This window comes from Lichenostomus cassidix, chromosome 10, assembly GCF_008360975.1.
Source record: "Lichenostomus cassidix isolate B80296 chromosome 10, HeHo_3.0, whole genome shotgun sequence".
Lineage (NCBI taxonomy): Eukaryota > Metazoa > Chordata > Aves > Passeriformes > Meliphagidae > Lichenostomus > Lichenostomus cassidix.
Genome location: NC_139491.1, coordinates 6,105,910 through 6,124,351, shown reverse-complemented (window position 1 = coordinate 6,124,351; position 18,442 = coordinate 6,105,910). Strand labels below are relative to the sequence as shown.

At 46.2% G+C, this 18,442-nt stretch overlaps 1 protein-coding gene across 1 annotated transcript in view; it reads left to right on the top strand.

Annotated features, from left to right (window-relative positions):
• Positions 1–1,830: 1,830 nt before the first annotated feature.
• The window catches only part of SLCO3A1 (solute carrier organic anion transporter family member 3A1), a 132,501-nt gene continuing 115,889 nt past the window's right edge, over positions 1,831–18,442 (top strand). The window contains exon 1 of the mRNA XM_085070402.1: positions 1,831–2,505. Coding sequence (XP_084926528.1) covers positions 1,831–2,505 — 675 coding nt within the window. The remainder of the gene's footprint in view (positions 2,506–18,442) is intronic.

Sequence of the window (18,442 nt, the reverse complement as noted above, 5' to 3'; positions counted from 1 at the left end):
CAACTGGAATATTGGTAACTGCAGTAGCACATGCAGAAGTTTACTTCTGCCTCCAGATATACACTTGGTGACTTATATGGGTTGTCAAGGCTTTGCTGCCTTTATCTAACCATTTATCATCTAACCAAGAACAAGCAAAAGTTGACTGGAAAGAGCAGCATGCCTCAAAAATGTGTTCTGGTTTTGTTGGGTTTCTTTGGTTGTTTCTTTTTTCCTGGGAAATTTTAAGACTTCCCCAAGCCTAACTCTGTATGTTCAAGTATTTTAAGACACACCACTCTGTTTTCACCTATTTAAAAGTCTGTGAGCTTGTCCATCCTGTTTATAACACACTGCAGCATCCACCTGGAGCAAAGCATCTGTCTAGCCATGCTAATTGAATTAGGCTGTGAATTTACCCATCTACCCATCAACAGAGACCTCATTAGCTTCCTAACTTCAGAATTTTTATAGAAAACAGAGGTCACTAAATGAACATTTTAGGAAGGAGATGAGACTTTTGTTGTCTAAAGAGATTTCCAGAAAATGAGTCTTTTTGGGATTTCTTTGGTGGAAGAACCAGTTTTTTCAGGATGGAAAACAAACACCTTATGAACTGGCAGAAACCTGTATGGCAGAGCCAATTTCTCATGGCCTCATGCAAAAACCTTGGCATTTGAGGCCTCAGGTGGCTTCTAACGTGCATCTTGTGAAGCTTGCAATGTCTGAAGGACTGATCTGTATCTCATTAAAATAAGACCACTCATCACAAGCACCAGACTGTTCTCCCCACTAATTATTTGATAAGGATGCCTCAGGCCATAAATGTTGGTGACTGTGTCCCTGGGGTGGACAGGACTATGGACACCTGTTGATGTGGCCCAGACCTGCTGGAAAAGCTGTGTAAGACAAAGTTCAGCAAGGGAGGGACCTGCTGGCAGCTGATGAGCAAAGGGCAGCAACTGAGGGTGCCAGGTCTCTCTCCCTTTTCTTTCCAGCAATGGTTTGCAGTTCTGCTGGGGCAATGGGCACCAGCTGGTCTGAGTAAAGATTCATCAGCCTGGGTGGAGACTCTGCTCAGAGATTTTCAGCCTCATGTTTGCTAAGGTTACTCACATAAAATATGTTTAAAAAAAAAATTTGAAAAAACACCAAAACACCAAAACCAAGAGGTGATAATATTTTGGGAGAAGAAGAAACTCAGAAAGAGTATGGGAAGAAAAAGGGGCTCTTTAAAACATCAGTTTTCTTGACTTCCTGGTGATGGATGGTTTACGCCCTGGAAATTAGAATGGTCTTAAGTTCCATTTTCAAAGATATCTTCTTAGATATTCAGGAGCTTCAAGGCCTCAACTACCTTTGAAAATGAAATTTAGGATCCAAATCATGAGGTATTTCTGAAAACTATAACCAGTTTCCACAGAAAATTCTTCCTCTCAACGGCCATGGGCATTCCAGTACTAAATGGATCATGAATTTAAACTCCCATATAACCAGAAGTTTAGTAACACAAGGAAGTGAAACAGCAGCCCCCAGTGTGGATCCAGAAACGAACCAGAAAAGTGCATGCGAAGAGCGAAACAGATCAGGTTTTGCAATTACGCCAACAAGGAATGTGATCCGTAATAGTAGAAGTGAAGATTAGTGGTTTTTACCAGAAGATATCTCTTGAAATTAGAACTGGAGGTGGGGCTGCCCACCGGGGCACCATGGCAAGGTGGCAGGGACAGCCAGGCTGCACGTGGCAGCGGCAGTGCGACGCAGGGCCACCTCCTGTCACTCGGTTTTTGCGGGATCTCCATGCGTTCCCCTGTGCACAGGGCAATGGAACAGGGGCAAAGCGCCCGGGCGATGCGGGAGCATCCTGCCCTCCACCCGCGGGCACAGCCGCCGTGCCGGAGCATCCCCGCCCGCTCCGCCGGGGCCCGCGGGGCTGCAGCCGGGGCGCAGCGGGCTCGGGGCGGGAGCTGCCGCCGCTCCCCCCGCGCCGCCCGGAGCCCGGACCGGGGCCGCCCCGCCCGCCGCCGCCGCGGAGCCTCCGCCAGCCCCGGCCCCAGCCCCAGCGCCAGCCCCGCGCCTTCCCCGCCCCTCGCGGCGGATCCGGCCTACGCGGGGCCGGCGGAGAGAGGCAGCGCGGCCGGCAGAAGGGAGGGCAGAGCCGAGGAGGCGGCGGCGGAGGCGGCGAGCTGGCCATGGCAGCAGCCCGCGGGCGGAGAGGCGGCCGCGGGTTGCCGCTGTGATTGGCACCCCGAGGAGGAGGAGGAGGAGGAGAAGGAGGCGGAGGAGGAGGAAGGCGCGGAGCAGCCGCGGGGCCCGCCATCCCGCGGCGGCGGAGCGGCGGTGCCCGGGAGGATGCCGGGGAAGCGGGGCTCGGCGGGCGGCGGCGGCGGCAGCGAGCTCCCGGGGGCCGGCGCGCCGCGGCAGCGCAGGCGGCGGAGGAAGGTCTCCTGCTTCTCCAGCATCCAGCTCTTCCTGGTGTCCGAGTGCGCCCTGATGCTGGCCCAGGGCACGGTGGGAGCCTACCTGGTGAGTGCGGCTGGCCCGCAGCCCCTCGAAGCGGCGGGGCTGAGCGCGGAGCGCAGGGGAAGTTTCGCGGAGCCGGGGCGGCTCTGCGGGCAGCCCCCCAGCCCGGGGGGGTCAGGGCAGCCCGGCGTTGGGCGGCTGAAATGACTCAGCAGTGCCGAGGGGTCACCCACCCGCTGCCTCCCAAGTTGTGTGCGGCCGGTCCGGGGACTCCCGGTTGCCCGGGGCGAGCTGGCACCGCCGCCGCTCCCGGCTGGCCGGGCATCGGGCTCCAGCGCCAGCCTTCCCACTTCACACCGAATAAATACCGGCGGAATACAGCGGGGCTTTTACTTCGTGCCTCCCGCGTTGCCGCTTATCCTCCCGAGTGATGCAGCGGTGCAAAGCGCAGCAGCCCCAAAGTCCCGGTGATGGGCACGGAACAATCCGAATAAGACTTTAGCACTAAATCTGCATAGTGAGATGTGGTGTCAGAGGCAGGAGTGTAGTAGAAGAGTTGGGAAGGTGTCCATACGGCTGTGCTTGTGCCTTGAAGTGTGCAGCCTGTGGAAATGTTCTGCTTCCAGCAGATGTAAGTGTGTAGTTGATTTCGATTTCTCAAAATAGCTTGCTGGATTTGAGAATTATAGTTTCCATGGAAAAGAAATGTATTCATAATCTCGGAGGCTTTTTGAGGCCATACACATAATATATTCTACAGTAAATGTAAGATTTCTGCATTTGGTACTTGTATTCAGTATTTAGCATTGCTTCTCTCACATGCTCAAACTACTTATGCAAATTTGTACTGAACGTGAGCTATAATTTTTCAAGGTATGTGACTAAACTAACCCTGGTTAATATTCCTTGTTAATATGAAATGGAAATTAGAATCCATCTCCATATAATAAAACATGAGTTTAGTTGGAAACATACTTGTAATTCCAAAGGAAACTGCATCACATCTGATGAGACAAATTCAGCAGTTCTATACCCTAGGTGAGTACATGTGAATATAACTTAATTTGTAGGAGCCTGACAGGAACATTCCTGTTTTATGTGAGTAACACCTTAGCAAGTAAATATATTGTTTCCGATGAGCTACTTGCAAAATGAGCTGTCAATGTGAATGAGTGTGGGATAATCCTTCCTCAAAGTAATAGCCGAGGAAGAGCCCACGGGTGATGTCACCCGGTGGGCACCGGTGTGCTGGCAATGTATGGATCTGCTAGAGGGCTGTGTATCGGCACACTTGGCTGGGGTGTGAGTGTAGGATCAGCAGCAATAGTCCCTAGCGTGGCATTTTCCTCAAACTCCTTTGCATTGCTCACTCCTCAGCAGTTTAGCATTTCTTTTCCTGCTTTCCCCAACTCCTGGGGTGCTTTGTGCCGGGGTAGCATCGCTGCTGTCCCTTCTCTCTGCCCTTCTCCAGCTCTGTGTCCTGAGCAGCATGACAGTGTGCCCCACGGCCAGCCAGATCCACAGGGCAGTGGGGAAGAGAAAAAAAGCAAACTAACCTCAGAACAATCCCCAGCATGCATAAGCAGTGGCCCAGCTGCGCTGGGCAAGCGTTCCTCTGTTCTCTGTATAATTTATCTGCCGTCATTGCAAATACCATGCAGCTCTTCAAACAATGAACAGATGCAAATGTGGCATTGGCATTGCGGGGTGAATCTGTGCTTTAAAGCGCATCTGCCCGGCGCTGTGCTTACAGGTGCTGCAGGGCAGGGAGAGCAGGAGCAGCAAAGATGCTCGGTGGGAAGCGTGGAGCACTTAATCGTTTTTGCACACTGAGTGTCCTGTGGGGCCAAGTGCTGCTCTCAGGTGCTGTCATGGGGTGGAATCAGTGGAGGCACTGCAGAGTTGCCCAGGATATTAATTTTCTCAGCCCCCTGGGATGAGTGGGGCTCAGCGGTGGCTGCTGGGCTGCTCCCCGAGGGATAAATTAGCAGGCAAAGAGACAAAGCAGAGAGCAAACAGAAAGACAGACAAATAGGGAGATGCTGCGTAGGACAGGCACAGTGTGTAGTTCTGGGCAGTTGAATAAACTACTAATTTTAGCCTGTGAGCAGTGAGGGAGTTCTGTATTCATACTTCTGCTTTCCTTGGCCACATGTGTGACTTTCCCTAGTTATTTGTAACTCAGGAAGAGAAACCTTTTTTTGCCTTATAGGGCGACAAGTTGGTTTCCTCAGATTTTGTCTGTCTTGTTCTGCATAGGGAGACCATGAGGGCAGAAACTCAGCTTGTTAAGAAAACAAGCCAGGGGCTTGGCTTCTCAGGAGTGATTGGATTGGGCTTGGCTTTCATGCCAGTACATTTAGAAGTAGGTATTGTTATTTCTTTTTAGAGATGTAAAACCCCTTTTTTCCATGTTCACGGTACAATAGACTAGCAGCACCCGTTTGAATGTATGTACAAAGTATACATTCATTCATTATGTGGTTTTTAAGCAAGGATCATTCACTTTTATTTGTTCATAAAACATTGTGCTTGCCAACAGGGCTTTATAAATTATAAATGCTGATAAAAATCTATATAAAGTCCAATTCTTTTCCCACAGAACTCAGCAGTGAAAATACCCCAGGATGCCAGCAGTAGATGTCTGTGTTTAAATAGCGCCATGTCTCTGAGGTTCTTCATGTGAAGTTTTAGGGAGTATTTGATCAATGTCACGTTCCAAAATATTTGTCTATTATTATGCTTGCTTGTTTGCAAAATGCACATGTTCCAAAATTACTTGGTGCCATATCCTGCATAGTTTATGCAAATACAAGCCTGTGCTGCTGCCTTAATTTCTGGGGCTGCTGAATACACCCTATTATTTGCATATTCGCGCAAGGTTTTGTCTGTGCATTTATTTGGCTTCGTCTAATTACTCCTGCGTGCTTTTGGAAACTTGAATTTCCCAGCAACTGCAGCGGGGAGAGAATGCTGCCTGTAGTCTGCAGGCATTGCTGCTGCAGAAGTTCCCCAGGATTTTCACAGCAACTTCTGAAAGCCCAGCTGATTTCCAGCCGCGGTTGCTCTCCCGCAGCGCTGGGCAGTGGATTAAAGACTGAGGGTGGCTGGTGCAGATGGCACCAGGAGGGAAGGGCTGGAAAAGGGCTGGAACCTTTCTCCAGCTGGAGCCTTGTGCCTCTGGGGTGGATGCAGCAGTGTGATCAGTCATGCCAGCCGTGCAAGTGATGAGGATTTCGATAAGGCTGATTCACATACCTTGGCAACACTTTGCTGCCTGTCCACCTCCCTGCCTGTGAATTCCTCCCTGCGCTATATTTTGGAGTATTTTTCCTGGTAACGACGTTCCTAGTGCTCCTGGCGGTTTATCGCTGAGGCATTTCATCACCCTGCCAGTCAAACCGTTTGCCTAGCCAGTGGTGAAATCATTGCTTGAGCAGAAGGCAGAGAGCTCTCGGTTTGACAGGCACAGTTTGTGGAGCAGGAGCGCAGTTTAATTTCTCTCCCCAGCCTTTAGCCTCGACTCGCTCTGGTTCAAACTGACCTAGTTGTGAGCATCCAACATCTGCCAAAGTCATGGGCTTCTTTGGATAAAGGGCATGCATATGGGAAGCGTGTTGGGATCCAGTTCTGTGGTGTGCTCTGGGGAGCTGTTTTTACAGAGCTTTACTGAGCTGTCTCTGTTTGCTACAGCTTTGAATGCGGCTATTCATGTGTTTTATCAAGTGATAGAGGATGACTGGCCTGAGCATGGGATGGAAAGGAAAATAATTGGTCCCTCCCAAGGAGGGTGCATTGGTGTTTGCGTGGGAATGAATGCCAAATTGTTCCTTGTTTTGCTGAATGAAAACTTTTGAGCCCTGCTTAACTTCCTGGGGAGAGCTTTGCCCATGCAGCAGTGTTTGACTGCAGCCTGCAAAAACTCTGTTAACTAGGAGTGTCTGCAGTAAAATTAGTGCTGTGTGACTCCAGGTGAGAGTGTGTGTGTGTTTATGGTCTCTGAGACAGGCTCCTTCTGTACTGTTTTATTGCTGCTGGGGTTGGGGATATTAATGAAAATCTTGAAATTCCATCTTCAGGAAGAAGATAAGTATCAAAGATAAATACAGAAGTTAATCACCAAAGGGTTCCTAGTGGAACAAACAGAACTGGGGCCCTGTGTGATGAACACCTGGTAGCTGAGGGGTTAACAGCAGAATTTGGCTCTTGGATTTTTAACGTTTTGGTGGGCAACCCCTTCCCCACACATGTTTAATGTAACAAATACAATACTGTGTTTCTGTGGTACAGACCTGGTCAAACCCTCCAGGAAATGTGGTGAGATCTCCATGGAGGATGTCATTAAAGTCAGTTTTTGGGAATACTGCAGTGCTTCAGAGCTTCCTGTTGTGCTTGATGCTGCACAGTAGAATTTGCCTCTGAGTATTTGCAGTCTGAGAGGACTGGGTGGGAAAAGTGTCACAGGTGGGGAAACTGAGGCAGAGATTAAGAGCTTGATTCTGTTGCTGAAGCTATTGATAAAGCTTTTGCTTAGTTGACAGCAGCAGAGCCTGAATGGCCTAAGCATGGGCAGAGTTAACTACAAGACCAGTTTACCCTTTTTAATTTAGTATTGTTTTTAATCAAGTATTTGTTTTCCTAGAATAAGAATCAGCTTTAAAATACTGCTGTCTTTTTTTTCTCTCCATCCTCAGCAGTGCTGAGTAATAAATTAGCTGTAATGTTCATAATTTATTTGTCACTGGGGTAGTTAAGGGGGAAAAAAACCCAAGGAGTGAAAATATACGTTTTAGTGGGGATGAATATTGCCAAGCATTGGCTGGTTATTGCTTACCGTTCATTTTCCCTTAATATATCTTTGCTGGCAATGTTATTTCTGGAAAGTTGTTTCTAGTATGCCTTTCCCATTAGAGAATATTGTCTGTTCTGCAGCTGACTTGCACAGAAAGTTATTCTAAACTAGCTCTTTTGACTACATTTATGTTTCTTCTCTAAGAAGGCTTCGGATTTTTTTTTTTCTTTTTTTTTGGAGGGGGTTTCTGACTGCAGGGTAGAGCAGAAACCAGATCCAGCTCTGGGTTCTGATGCCTTCAGACTCCTGTGTTGCGTTGGTCAGGAGTGTGACATGGACACGTTAACATAAAAACTTCATGTAAGTAGTAGCAACAAATTCCAGTCCAGGTGTAGGTTGGATTTTTCAGTACCAAGAAAATGTGTGAGTAACTGGCATTTATTATACTGTGATTAGGGGAAAGGGTTTTTCTTTTTATCTACTACTAATAGATGAAAGGGGGTAAAGATAACATGTTTCTCTCTTACATTATGTATTATGTGCAATTTGCAACTTAAAATCTGCTGTCTTCTCGGTTAAATGCATTTAAAGGCAAAGTGCACTTGGTGTCTAAATGTGGACTAATTAATTTTAGTGGTTTTATTATTTTTAGCAGAAAGTTTGGCGGTTCTTCCGTTTCTCTGTAAGGGCCAAGTGATGGTTGTAAGCCCTGAAAGAAAGAACAGCCTGTTAGAAATGTTAAGGTCCATCACAAAACCAATGTCTCATTTCTTCTGGCCAGCCTTCACCTCCAGAATCCCTGTAGCACTTGCAGGGTGTCTGTGTGAGAGGCTCTCTGGGGTTTAATAGCCTGCAGTATTCCTGCAGCTGAGGTTTAAAGGGATCTTGAATTAGAGCAGAGAATGCAGTGGTCTGAAGGGCTGGGCCATTCTTGCTTGGGAACTTCATGCAGTTCTTCACTCTTTAGTGGTCCTGTAGCTCCTGTCCCAGAGAGAGCTCAGTGGAGCTGTGATGCTTCCCCTTCTCTGTGAGGCACAGCAGATATTCCCTGGTTCCCAGAAAGGGGTGTCTCTCAGGTTCCATGGGCTTTCTCTTCCCTTACTTTCAGTATATTGTAAAGGACCAAAAGCCAACTTCTGTCCTGCTACAGCAGTGTGAATTTATTGCTTCCAAAGGGTTATTCTGCAATTCATCAAGCAGAATTTGTCCTCTGTGTATAATAATCTGTACTTGTAGACTCCTTGGTCTCCAGCTATTCCTTTACAGGAAGATCAAACAATGGCAAACTATTTGGTGGGTGAGGGTGCAGCTTGGATGAATTAGTGCAGCTTTGTCTTCTGATCAACATCAGCTGAAGCTGCAAGTGATGTATTTTAAGCATCACCCAAGGAAGTTTAAATAAACGTGATACTACTTTGTGCAGTAACTCCTTTAAGTGCTCCAGCGAAGTTTGGAAGACTTAATTTTTCCTATTGCTCAGAAAAATGGGCCACTGATTTTGATTTACAAGGTTTCATTATACCTCTGCAGCAAAAACCAGGACTGGAACCCCAAGAGTCCCTTCTCCAGGTCACCTTGGAACAGCCACTAGACTCTCTTTGTAGCTAGGCAGTGCAAAGCAAACACTGAGTGATTTCACACTGCCCTGCTCCATGTGCTGCCAGGAGGATCAATAGTGATTGCAGGTGTTCAGGGAGCTCCTGGAGTGTCCATCACTCTTCCCCATCCATCTGGGAGGGCTGTGCCCTGTAGAGCTCAGAGATGGTCCCTGCACCCAAGATGTTGGAGAGGATGGGGAAAGGAATGTTCCTTTCTCCCAGGTGTGAAGCAGGGATGCAGCTGTAACCATATAGAGGTGCACCCTTAGAGCACAGGTCTGGATCTGCCTCTCCTCACTTAGCAAATCTAGGAGATGCCTCAGAACTAAAATCAGATTTTCTAAGCTCTCCAGTTAGCAACTTTTTTTTTTTCCCCAGCCTTATTCTTGGTTTGATGTGCTTCAGCATTTTGCCACCTGAGTATTCCTTGCTGAAGTGAGGCAGGCAGCTCCCTCCAGCTGTTGCACAGTGCCCACTGCATCCAACTTGAAGGTTTTTTACTGAGTTTCTATTGCAGCAGTGCCTGAACACAATAATTTTAGATGACTGTTTGCAGCATAAAAGCAAAATATTTATTTCTTGTTTGCTTGAATATTTATCGTCATTGTTACTTTCAAGAAGGAAAGGAATTTGCTTTGGTTTTTGGTTTTCTTCTCTGTTGCCTTTCCCTTCATAGTAGCCTTTCTCCTCACCAAGCAGCCAGCTGGTTTCCATGTATTTTTTTAACATTATCTTGGTGTCTGCAGCTATCACTTGGATAATTTCTGCATGTTTGCAGGCCCAGTGACTTAGCTAAGTGGCTGTGAGGGCTGGTGTGGGAGCACAGGACTTGTTATGCCATGCTACAGCTGTTTCCTGGGCAAGGATTGCTGGAGTTGTCTTATTTTTAATATTTAAGTGTCCTTTTAAAACACTTACCGTGCTGTTTACCTGTATAATTCATACTGCCTTAGTTTACTGAAAGTGAAAAAAGACTTAAATTTAGTTTTATGGTGCTCCATTAAATGCCAGTGAAAGTTTTTGACAGAACCTGGATAATTCATTCGTGTTGAGGTCTTCGTGACTCACCCAGTTTCTGAAGCAGGTTTGTTTTTTGGTGCTTTGATGTTTGCATCTGAATGCAACATTTCCTTTAGTTGCTTTTTTTCTTTTTTTCAAAAGACAACTACAAGCTCTGCCATGAGGAAACTGAAAGAAAGCTCGGCTGTTGAGGTGTGTGGTGTGGGTGTGGAAGAATACAGAAACCTTTCAGAAGGGTTTCACTTTTCATTTTCAAAGATGAATAGTGGGATATTTGTGGCATACTTTTTTTTTTTTTGGTCCCCCACTGAAAGACTTGGCTGAATTGAAATCAGCACTGGGTTTGGGTCAACATAAAGAAAACAGCCTTGAAATGCATGTTGCAAATGTGTATTTTAGAATGGTACCTAACATTTTAATACCTGCAGAACTGCATGAAACAATGTGGAATTGCTTTACAGCTGAGGGTGAAGGTAGTGGTGCCTTCTGCATTCCTGAAGCAGAGGAATTATTCTTTTAATTTATGTTTAAGGTGAAAAGCAAGTATTTTTCCTGGAGTCTTCTTGGAATTTGTATTCGATGGAGCTTTTCATGCTCTCATGGCCAGAGGACAGCAGTGGTGGGTCTGTTTGCCATAGCAGGACAGAGTTCTGAGTTTTCTGTAGTTTCAGATTTATTTCACCCCTTCAATTCTGCAAAGGAATAACAGGGAGTGAGAAAACATCATTACTTCACAGTTTTGCAGCCTCTTCTGTTAAACAAGGAGTGGTACTTGTTTCCTCTGGTAGAACTTTACCAGGAAGGGCTGCAGAAAGATTGTTTGGGCTTCTTGTTTTTTCTTTCTGAAAAGGAGGATGTTAAATAGCTGCTACCCCTTTCCAGTTCTCACGCAAACATAGTTGGACACATCATTAGCTGGAGACCAGGGATTTGCTTGGGAGTGTTTTGGTGCTGGAATGTGGAATAAACCTCCTGCTTTGGCTTGAGAGGAATCTCTGAAAGGAGATGCAGGAGGACAGGCATGTGCCTTGCTTGGGACATAGCAGGGCAAGTCCCTTGTACTTCTGAAAAATACCAGACCTGTGTGTACACTGAGAAACGCCAAGAGAGAAGAGGGGAAGCATTCAAAAGTTCTCAAGAGAGAAGCTAACAGAAAATTATTTTGAAAAACATGAAGGAGGAGTGCCCCCAGTGGTGCCCTGCTGCTTCTTGTGCCCTGCTGATGAGTTTCATCTGCTGGAAACATGCTTGCTTCTCATCCTGACATGGTCTGAGTGTTGTATGATACACTGAGGTGCCAAATTAGGGAGGGATCCTTTCTTACCCAGTAATTTGGAAACGACAGAAAAATAACAGTATATAACTAAGCTTTGATTTTTAAAGAGGAAAGACTTAAGACTTGCAGTTTTTCAGTCCTACAGCTTGCCTCTCATCATCTCCCTGAGCTGCAGGAAGAGCTGTAATTGTCATGATTTAGGAAAGCTATTTTCTCCAAGTTACTCTTCAAGCTTTAACTCTGATTAAAGGGTATCCATCTCTCTTGGTGAGGTGTTGTGTGTTAACCTTGGTCTGCAGCCAGATGCCCACCCAGCTTTTCTCTCCCTGGTCAACACAGTGGGGGCAGAAAATGAGGTGAAAAAGATTGTGGGTTGAGAAAAAGCAATTACTGTCAGGGATAAAACAGACTTGACCTGGGGAAATTAATTTTTATTGCCAATTAAGATAGATTTTGATGCTTAAAACAAAGCCAAAAATCAAAACACCATCTTCCACCCATCCCATCCCTTTTTTCTCTTAGGCTCTTTGGGAGTATGTCTGTCAGATCCTCATTCTGCTCTACTGGGAGAGCATCCACCCTTTCCATGAGCTAAAGTAAACCACTGATCATGACTTGCTCTTTGTAGAAATGTTGGCTGGCGTTGGATAAATGGTTTTCCCTGTCTGCACTTGGTGATCAGTCACTGGTTTTTGTGGTGTCCCACTGGGCAGCGGGGTTCAGCACAAGGAGAAGCATGTCTGTGTGACTAAAACATTATGGTGTGCATTCTGTCCTGCAGGCATTGTCTGTAAAATTTGATTTTTGTGGGAATTAATTAACCTTTCCACAGCCTGTGCCAAGTGCTCTAGTTTGTGATAGAGAAAGTGCTGGACATACAGACCCCTTATGAGAAATAGTGGGCAGCGTTTTTAGGGCTTACCAGCAAAGGAAAACTGTGGGTTTTGTTTTTGTCTTGTCCAGCATACAGGGCTGAGAGCAGTTAATTACAATGGGCCTTTCAGCCTCTGCATGAGATGCACACTTTGTTTCCTGCTGCCTATGGCTAGTTATAATGCAGGTCCTTATGTCTGAAGTCAGTGCAGCTGCTGGCTGAGGGACAGGAGCTTTAGCTGAAGGGATGCCTTGTCTGGGGGTGCTTGTTTGTGAAGGGCAGTGAGGGCTGTTTGGGTGATCCTGGAGATGGTCTCATCCAAGGTGTTCAGGGCAAGGAATGCCCACTGAGCTCAGCTGTGTTCCTGCAGGAACCTGCCTTGTCTTGTGTTCTCCAGCTTTGGCCCCAAAGAGGGGATGCACATAATACAAACCCCAAGTTTGTGGTTTTTTAATCAAAATGGGATACCAAAACCACATGGCTCCTTGAGCCCTTGGGTCACAATGCTGTGATGGTAGTCTAGCTTGGGTTTTGGTTTTTATTAATTCTGTTTCTAACATCTGTGATATTTAATACCATTAAAAATTTTTATCTCAAGGGAGCTGCTTAGGGTTACTGAAAAGGTTTCCCACAGTCTTTGGGATTCAAACCTACCAGCTTCAGAGAGCTTGAGAGCAAAGGCTGAAAATATTCAAATGTTCCATGGAGCTAGATAAACTGTTCACTTCCATGAGTTAATTTGCTTAATTGAGGCTGCTTCTGCATTGACAAATCACTGTGTGAATGAATGGATTCCAAAATCAGCTTGGGAGTTATTTGATGGCTATTGAAGTTAAGCCACACTAGCAAGCCATGTGCTGGAGGCACAGTTTTGTGAGTTTGCTGTGTCATTTGGCACAACTGCACAAGCTTTCTCAGATGCTGGCCCTCTGCAGAAGTTCAGTGTTTTCCATGGATTAGGATGCATCAAGGCTACTGTGTTGCACTTAGTCTCAGTTCTTGCTCTTTTTTAGTGAGAAGGCAGAAGTTTAAAATTTCTTCTTGCTGCTTTCTTGTGGAAGCATTTGGGGCTTGTGGTGTAGCCTCCCTTTTTTGAGATGGCTTTTATTGATTTCAATTATTCAGCTTAATTCAATGCTGGACAAGCTTTTTGCCAGAATTTTTATTTTGCCTTCTTATTTAAATAGATCCCTAATGAATTACTGTAGTTGTAAGATCCCTGATGAATTACTGTAGCTGTGTATAATGACTCTTGGGAAATATTGGATGCAGCCTCTAGAATCAGTTCTGTGTGTTTTCAAACTTCAAACTTTTGAAGTCTATCCCTGAACAGTACCCAGGGTCCCTTGTTATCTAAGTTTTCCAGATGCTCCCACATTAATAGACTGCATCTTTGGTATCTGTGGGAAGGTATCCAGTGAGCAGTTGGTTAGCAGGATAACAACTCAGAGGTAAATCTGGATGCACAGTTCTCTTTGGGATTTAGTATAAGGTTGTTTGGTCTCATGCATGGAAGTTTCTTCCCAGACTCCCCTATAATGTTTCCAGCTCAATATTTCTTTATCCTCATCTTCAAAATTACTTGCTCTGAGTTGGCATGAACAGTTTTGGGGAGTGATTGACCAGAATGGACAAAAATGTTCTGCAAATGACTTGTGGCAAAGTGTGGTGTTCTGGTTTAGCTAACCAGGCCTTTAGACATAAATGGAGTGTGTCTGGTTACCCAATACTTGTTGAACTTGATCAAGCCTTCATGGATTTCTGTTAGGCATCACACTGGGGCTTCAAGGGATGGGATCTTTAATGGGTGCACAGAACTTTGCTACACTGGAAAGGCAAATGAAACTAAAATGACCTTTGGTTTCTCCTTTATTTGCCCCCTGTAGTGCACAGTGCATGGATTCAGACACTTTCAATTTGATTCTCAGCATCCTGATTGTGTTCAGAAGTCTTGGTATCCAGACAGCGTCACAAAATATTAGGTTCATGGAGTGGTTCCAGGAATTCTGTCACTGTGTATTTCCCTGACCTCCTGCTCTACTCAAGCAAGTGAGAGATTAAATGATGGAGGAACAGCAGCTTGATTCCTCTGAACCAATACTGGCAAGGCAGATTCTGTTGATGGTGGCATCTTGGCAGGAACAGAGGAACATTCCTGCCACATGTGGGTAATGTTTTCAAGCCAAGCTCTTACTTTGCAGCTGGCTGTCCAGACCTGTCTTGTCCAAACTGACTCCCTTCATCAGTCAAGACTGATATTTGTGCCCAGAGAAATCTGGATTTATTCGCATTTGGACAGAGTGACATGTGGCAGAGTTGGGAAAGGACAGCTTAGCCCATGGGGTAATGCTTGTTGGCTGAGGAGCAACTACTGTTTGTATTTTGTGGTGAAGATGCAGACCAGGCAAGCTTGGGCTCATTTCCTGGCTTTGTCATGGGCATCTCCAGGCCTTCTTTGGGCTTTCTCTCTCAGTCGGCAAATGTGCTAGCTGTGTTATTGTCGTGTTCCATGGTCATCTTGTGCTGTAGGATGATGCTAACTGGACTGAAAGAGACCCCAGGCTTCAGCCCTGAACCAGGTCTTTAGCAGTTAACATAATCAGCTGAACTAAATTAATTAATGGAGTGGTAATTTTGTGCTATCCTACCTCTGATGATCCTACCTAGATGCAGCCTTGTTGTCTGCTGAATACTATCCCTGTTTCCTTCACACCTGCCAGAAATGTCAGGGCTGAAACATTTAGCCCTTTGCTGTTTGAGACTCCACTGGAAAAGACTACTTGGGGCTGCTTTACTCACTCTTGGGTAAGTGATGGATTTTAAAAGAGCCTGAGGGTGTTATTTTCAAGGATGCTTTCTGAGCCATACTGTCATTGACAGAAGTGACTTACTCTAAGTGTCTCTTTGAAAATGGGACTCTAGTTCCAAAGCCACTAAAGTGCTTTTGAAAAATCTCCTTCCCTCTTACTGCAGTGAACTTCCTCAGTGATGTCTAGCTTCCTTCAAAGCAGGGCGAAATTAGAGTCTAAATGTTATGTGCCTGGCTAATAAACTGCATTGTAATTAGTACCTTGGGGAGGCAGGAACCAGGGAGAAGCTGAGTATAAAGAAAATTAACTTCACCTAGAAGCTGTCTGCAAAGGGTGAGCGAAGAACTGGAAGGAGATGAAAACATGGGATTTGAAATGGCTGTGGAGGTTGAGAGAAACCAGATGGGGAAAGTACAAGGAGAGAAGGGAGAGAGCTCATGTTGGCTGCAATAACCATTAGTTAGTGGATGTGTCTGGCTTTGTGTTGAGTGCTGAATGCAAACCCATTCCCACTCAGTAGTGCCTGAATGATGGATTCCTCCCAGAATTTGGTATGCCTCTGCCATAGGAGCAGTGATCCTCTCTGGGAGCCCCTCTCCTATTGTGCTTTTGCTCATGTCAGACTCTGATTGATAAATAGAAGAGTTGGGGACTTCTGTTTTCTTCAAATGCACTCATTAAAGTTTTTCAGGGTCTGGTGATTCTGCAGTAAATAGAGTTAAGATCACCTTCAAGCCCTGACTTGTCTGATTACACCACAGCCCTCCTTGCTCACCTCCCAACCTGCCTCTCCCTGTAGTGGGAAGTTTGGCAGCAGGCAGCACATGGCCCCTGTTTGTACCCTTGGATCTGCACAGAGACAACGTGGAAGGAGAAATGAGTTGTTTGTGAACAGCTCTGTAGGAGGGTGTTACTTAGCAAACAAGCAAGATGACACGGACAGCGCTTGTGTGGGCTGCAGGGTGCAGGGTGGGGATAAGCAAGCAGCACATGTGGCTCTGGGACAAGCTTGGGGTGTTGCCAGTTAGGTGCTAGAGAGACCCCAATTCCACCTGCAGAAGTTTGCAGTAATTCGGTGTTTCTGAGTTGTTACAAAGTGCTGTGGAGTGGCAGCACAATGTGGCCATTTTGTGGTTTCCCATTTAAATGGCTTCCTGCATCCCAAGGCTTGCTAAATTGAAGCGTTTGATGTACTGGTTGATGAGAAAAGCCTCAAATTTCTCCCTAAGCTGAGTTCGCATTTGCTGTAGCCAGGCATCCTTTCTGCTGGATAGGGAGTAGAGCAGGAGAGATAGCAGCAGAGCCAAAGCAGATGAGGAGAAAAGTAGTAGGACTTGTCAGAAAAGCTCCTCTCCCGGCATATAGCCTTTATATAATCACCGTTGTCCTCCAACCGTGAAAACTGAATTCAGCTTCCTTCAAAGCTTTTATTAATGCTGCCTCAGAGTGTCCTGCCTGTGTCACTTGTGGTTCATGCCTGGCAGCTGGGAATGCTTCTTCAACCAGCTCCACAGGCCTTGCTTCTTCTTCTTCTGCACTGTGGCAGAACTCAGATGCAACCCTTAGCCCTGAGTTCAGCTCTTGATTATAAATTAAGATAACATGAAGCCCTTCGCATGACAGGCTTCCTCATCAGGCTTACATTATGGTTTCTGCGTGTCCTGTTTATAGTAGAAAGCCTTCTCTGCAGGCATGGAAATGTTGTGTTAGGAAGTGTTCTATTAGATGAACAAGCAAACCTGCATTCAGTTGTGGAGGTGGAGGAGGGAGGGTGTTGCAGTGTGACAGCTTGGGATCTCGCCTCTCCACTGGTAGTACATAGTCCATGTGATAGTATATAGGAAAGGACTTTTTTCCTGTTAAAGAGTCTTCCAGCAACATGAATTTCATCTCCTCTCAGCTGGAGCCCAGCATGATGGTGCCCAGTTTGCAGAGTTCCAGACCCATGTATGAATCTTGCTGCCAGTTCTATATGTGGCCAAGAGTGCTGTAGGAGCCTACATTTAAATTATACACTTCGAATTCCTCTTCATCTGGCTTTGCACACCTACTTGTTGGCCATGGGGAAAAAAAAAAGAGCTCCATCTCTGAATGTGTCAAAGATGTTCCAGCAGCTTTCCCTCAGCTGTTTACTTTGACAGAGAGATTGGCTGCCTCTGCTCACCAGCCCCTGCTGCTGCACACTTATTCCACATGGAATTCTTCATCCTCCAGGTCTGAAATCTGCCGGCAGCACCCGTTCTGTGCTACAGTTTTTAAAGCCTGCAGAAATGCAGCTACAGAGTTGAGGTTTGTGCTTCTTTGCATGTTTATGATGTGTTATTTGGCTGCCAGTGAAAATGACATAACATCTAAAAATAAGTGAGGATTCAAATATCTGCTGGCTTCGTTGTAAGTGTGCTACTCAAGGAAAGTTTGGGCTACAAACTGATTCTGGCACTGGGTGTTTTTATGTAGATACCTTGTCAGGGACTAGAATACCACCTGCCTTCATACAGGTCAATGTTGGACAGCAGACTTGGAGGCAGAAAGCTTGCGTGGACACTAAGTCTGTGGTTGTGATTATAGTATCACTGTAAGTTCAGACTTTAAAAGGTTAAAAAACAGTATTTTGGCCGCAGTGTGCATCTATTTTAGAGCAGCAGAAAAAGCCTTTCAAGTTTGGCTAGGCAGTTCTGTGTGGCCTGGCTCTGTACCTGGGTCTTCTCTGAGCTGTTGGTGACTCAGGCTGACTTTCCATGATGAACTTGAGGGAGTAGCTGCAAATAACACCCCAGTGATCTTTTTGCTCACACTGCTCTAAATGGGGCACTGCGCCTGCCCTTCCTGGGGGAGCTGGGAAAGGGGGTCAGCCTGTTGTGTCCCGTGCAGGATCTGTAGGAAGCAAATGAGGGAGGTATTGACATTGTTGTTTGCTGCAATGAGTGCCTGGGTTAGAGGTTAGGGTTTTATGCACCGTATTTGCTCAGTGTGGGTCCCAGTTTCACTAGAGCAGTGGAAAATGCGTGTTTAACTTTCAGAGGCATGTGACTTCATTCTGGTTTAAGCTATTTTGAAACAAACTGTGGCTTTGCACTGATGTAACAGCTTCTGACCAAACAGGATATCTTCCATGGGTGCTGAGTACTCTTTGCTCTGTGTGCAATGAGCAACAGCCTGTAGCATCACAGTGTTTGTGGCATAGCTGTGAAACTGCAAAAAGTGCCCAGATACTCTTGTTTTGTGCCTTGTGTTGGCTGAGGGCCAGTGGCACAGGATGCTGTGGCTGCTGAAATGTGGGGAGGAGATGCACAGTGGGCAAGAAGAGATGGCAGGAAAGTTTTCTTGATGCCAGGGAGAAGAGGTTGCCAAAAATGTGTGCCTTGCCTTGACTAGGAGTGTGATGTGCTGTTTCTCTTGCTGCGTGGTGCAACACCCTTTCTTCTCAGGCCCTGAAAGCCCTGACCTTGAACGTGTGCTTAATTTGGACTGTGGCAGTAACCTCAGAGCTGGCCACTAGAATAGAAAATGAATTTTTCACACCAGTGAGGCACACATCCAAGCTGCAAACTCCTCGTGGCACCAGTACAGTAACTTGCAGATTTTCGAGTGCTGGCCTAGAAACAGCACAGGCACATGCAGCAAGAGCCA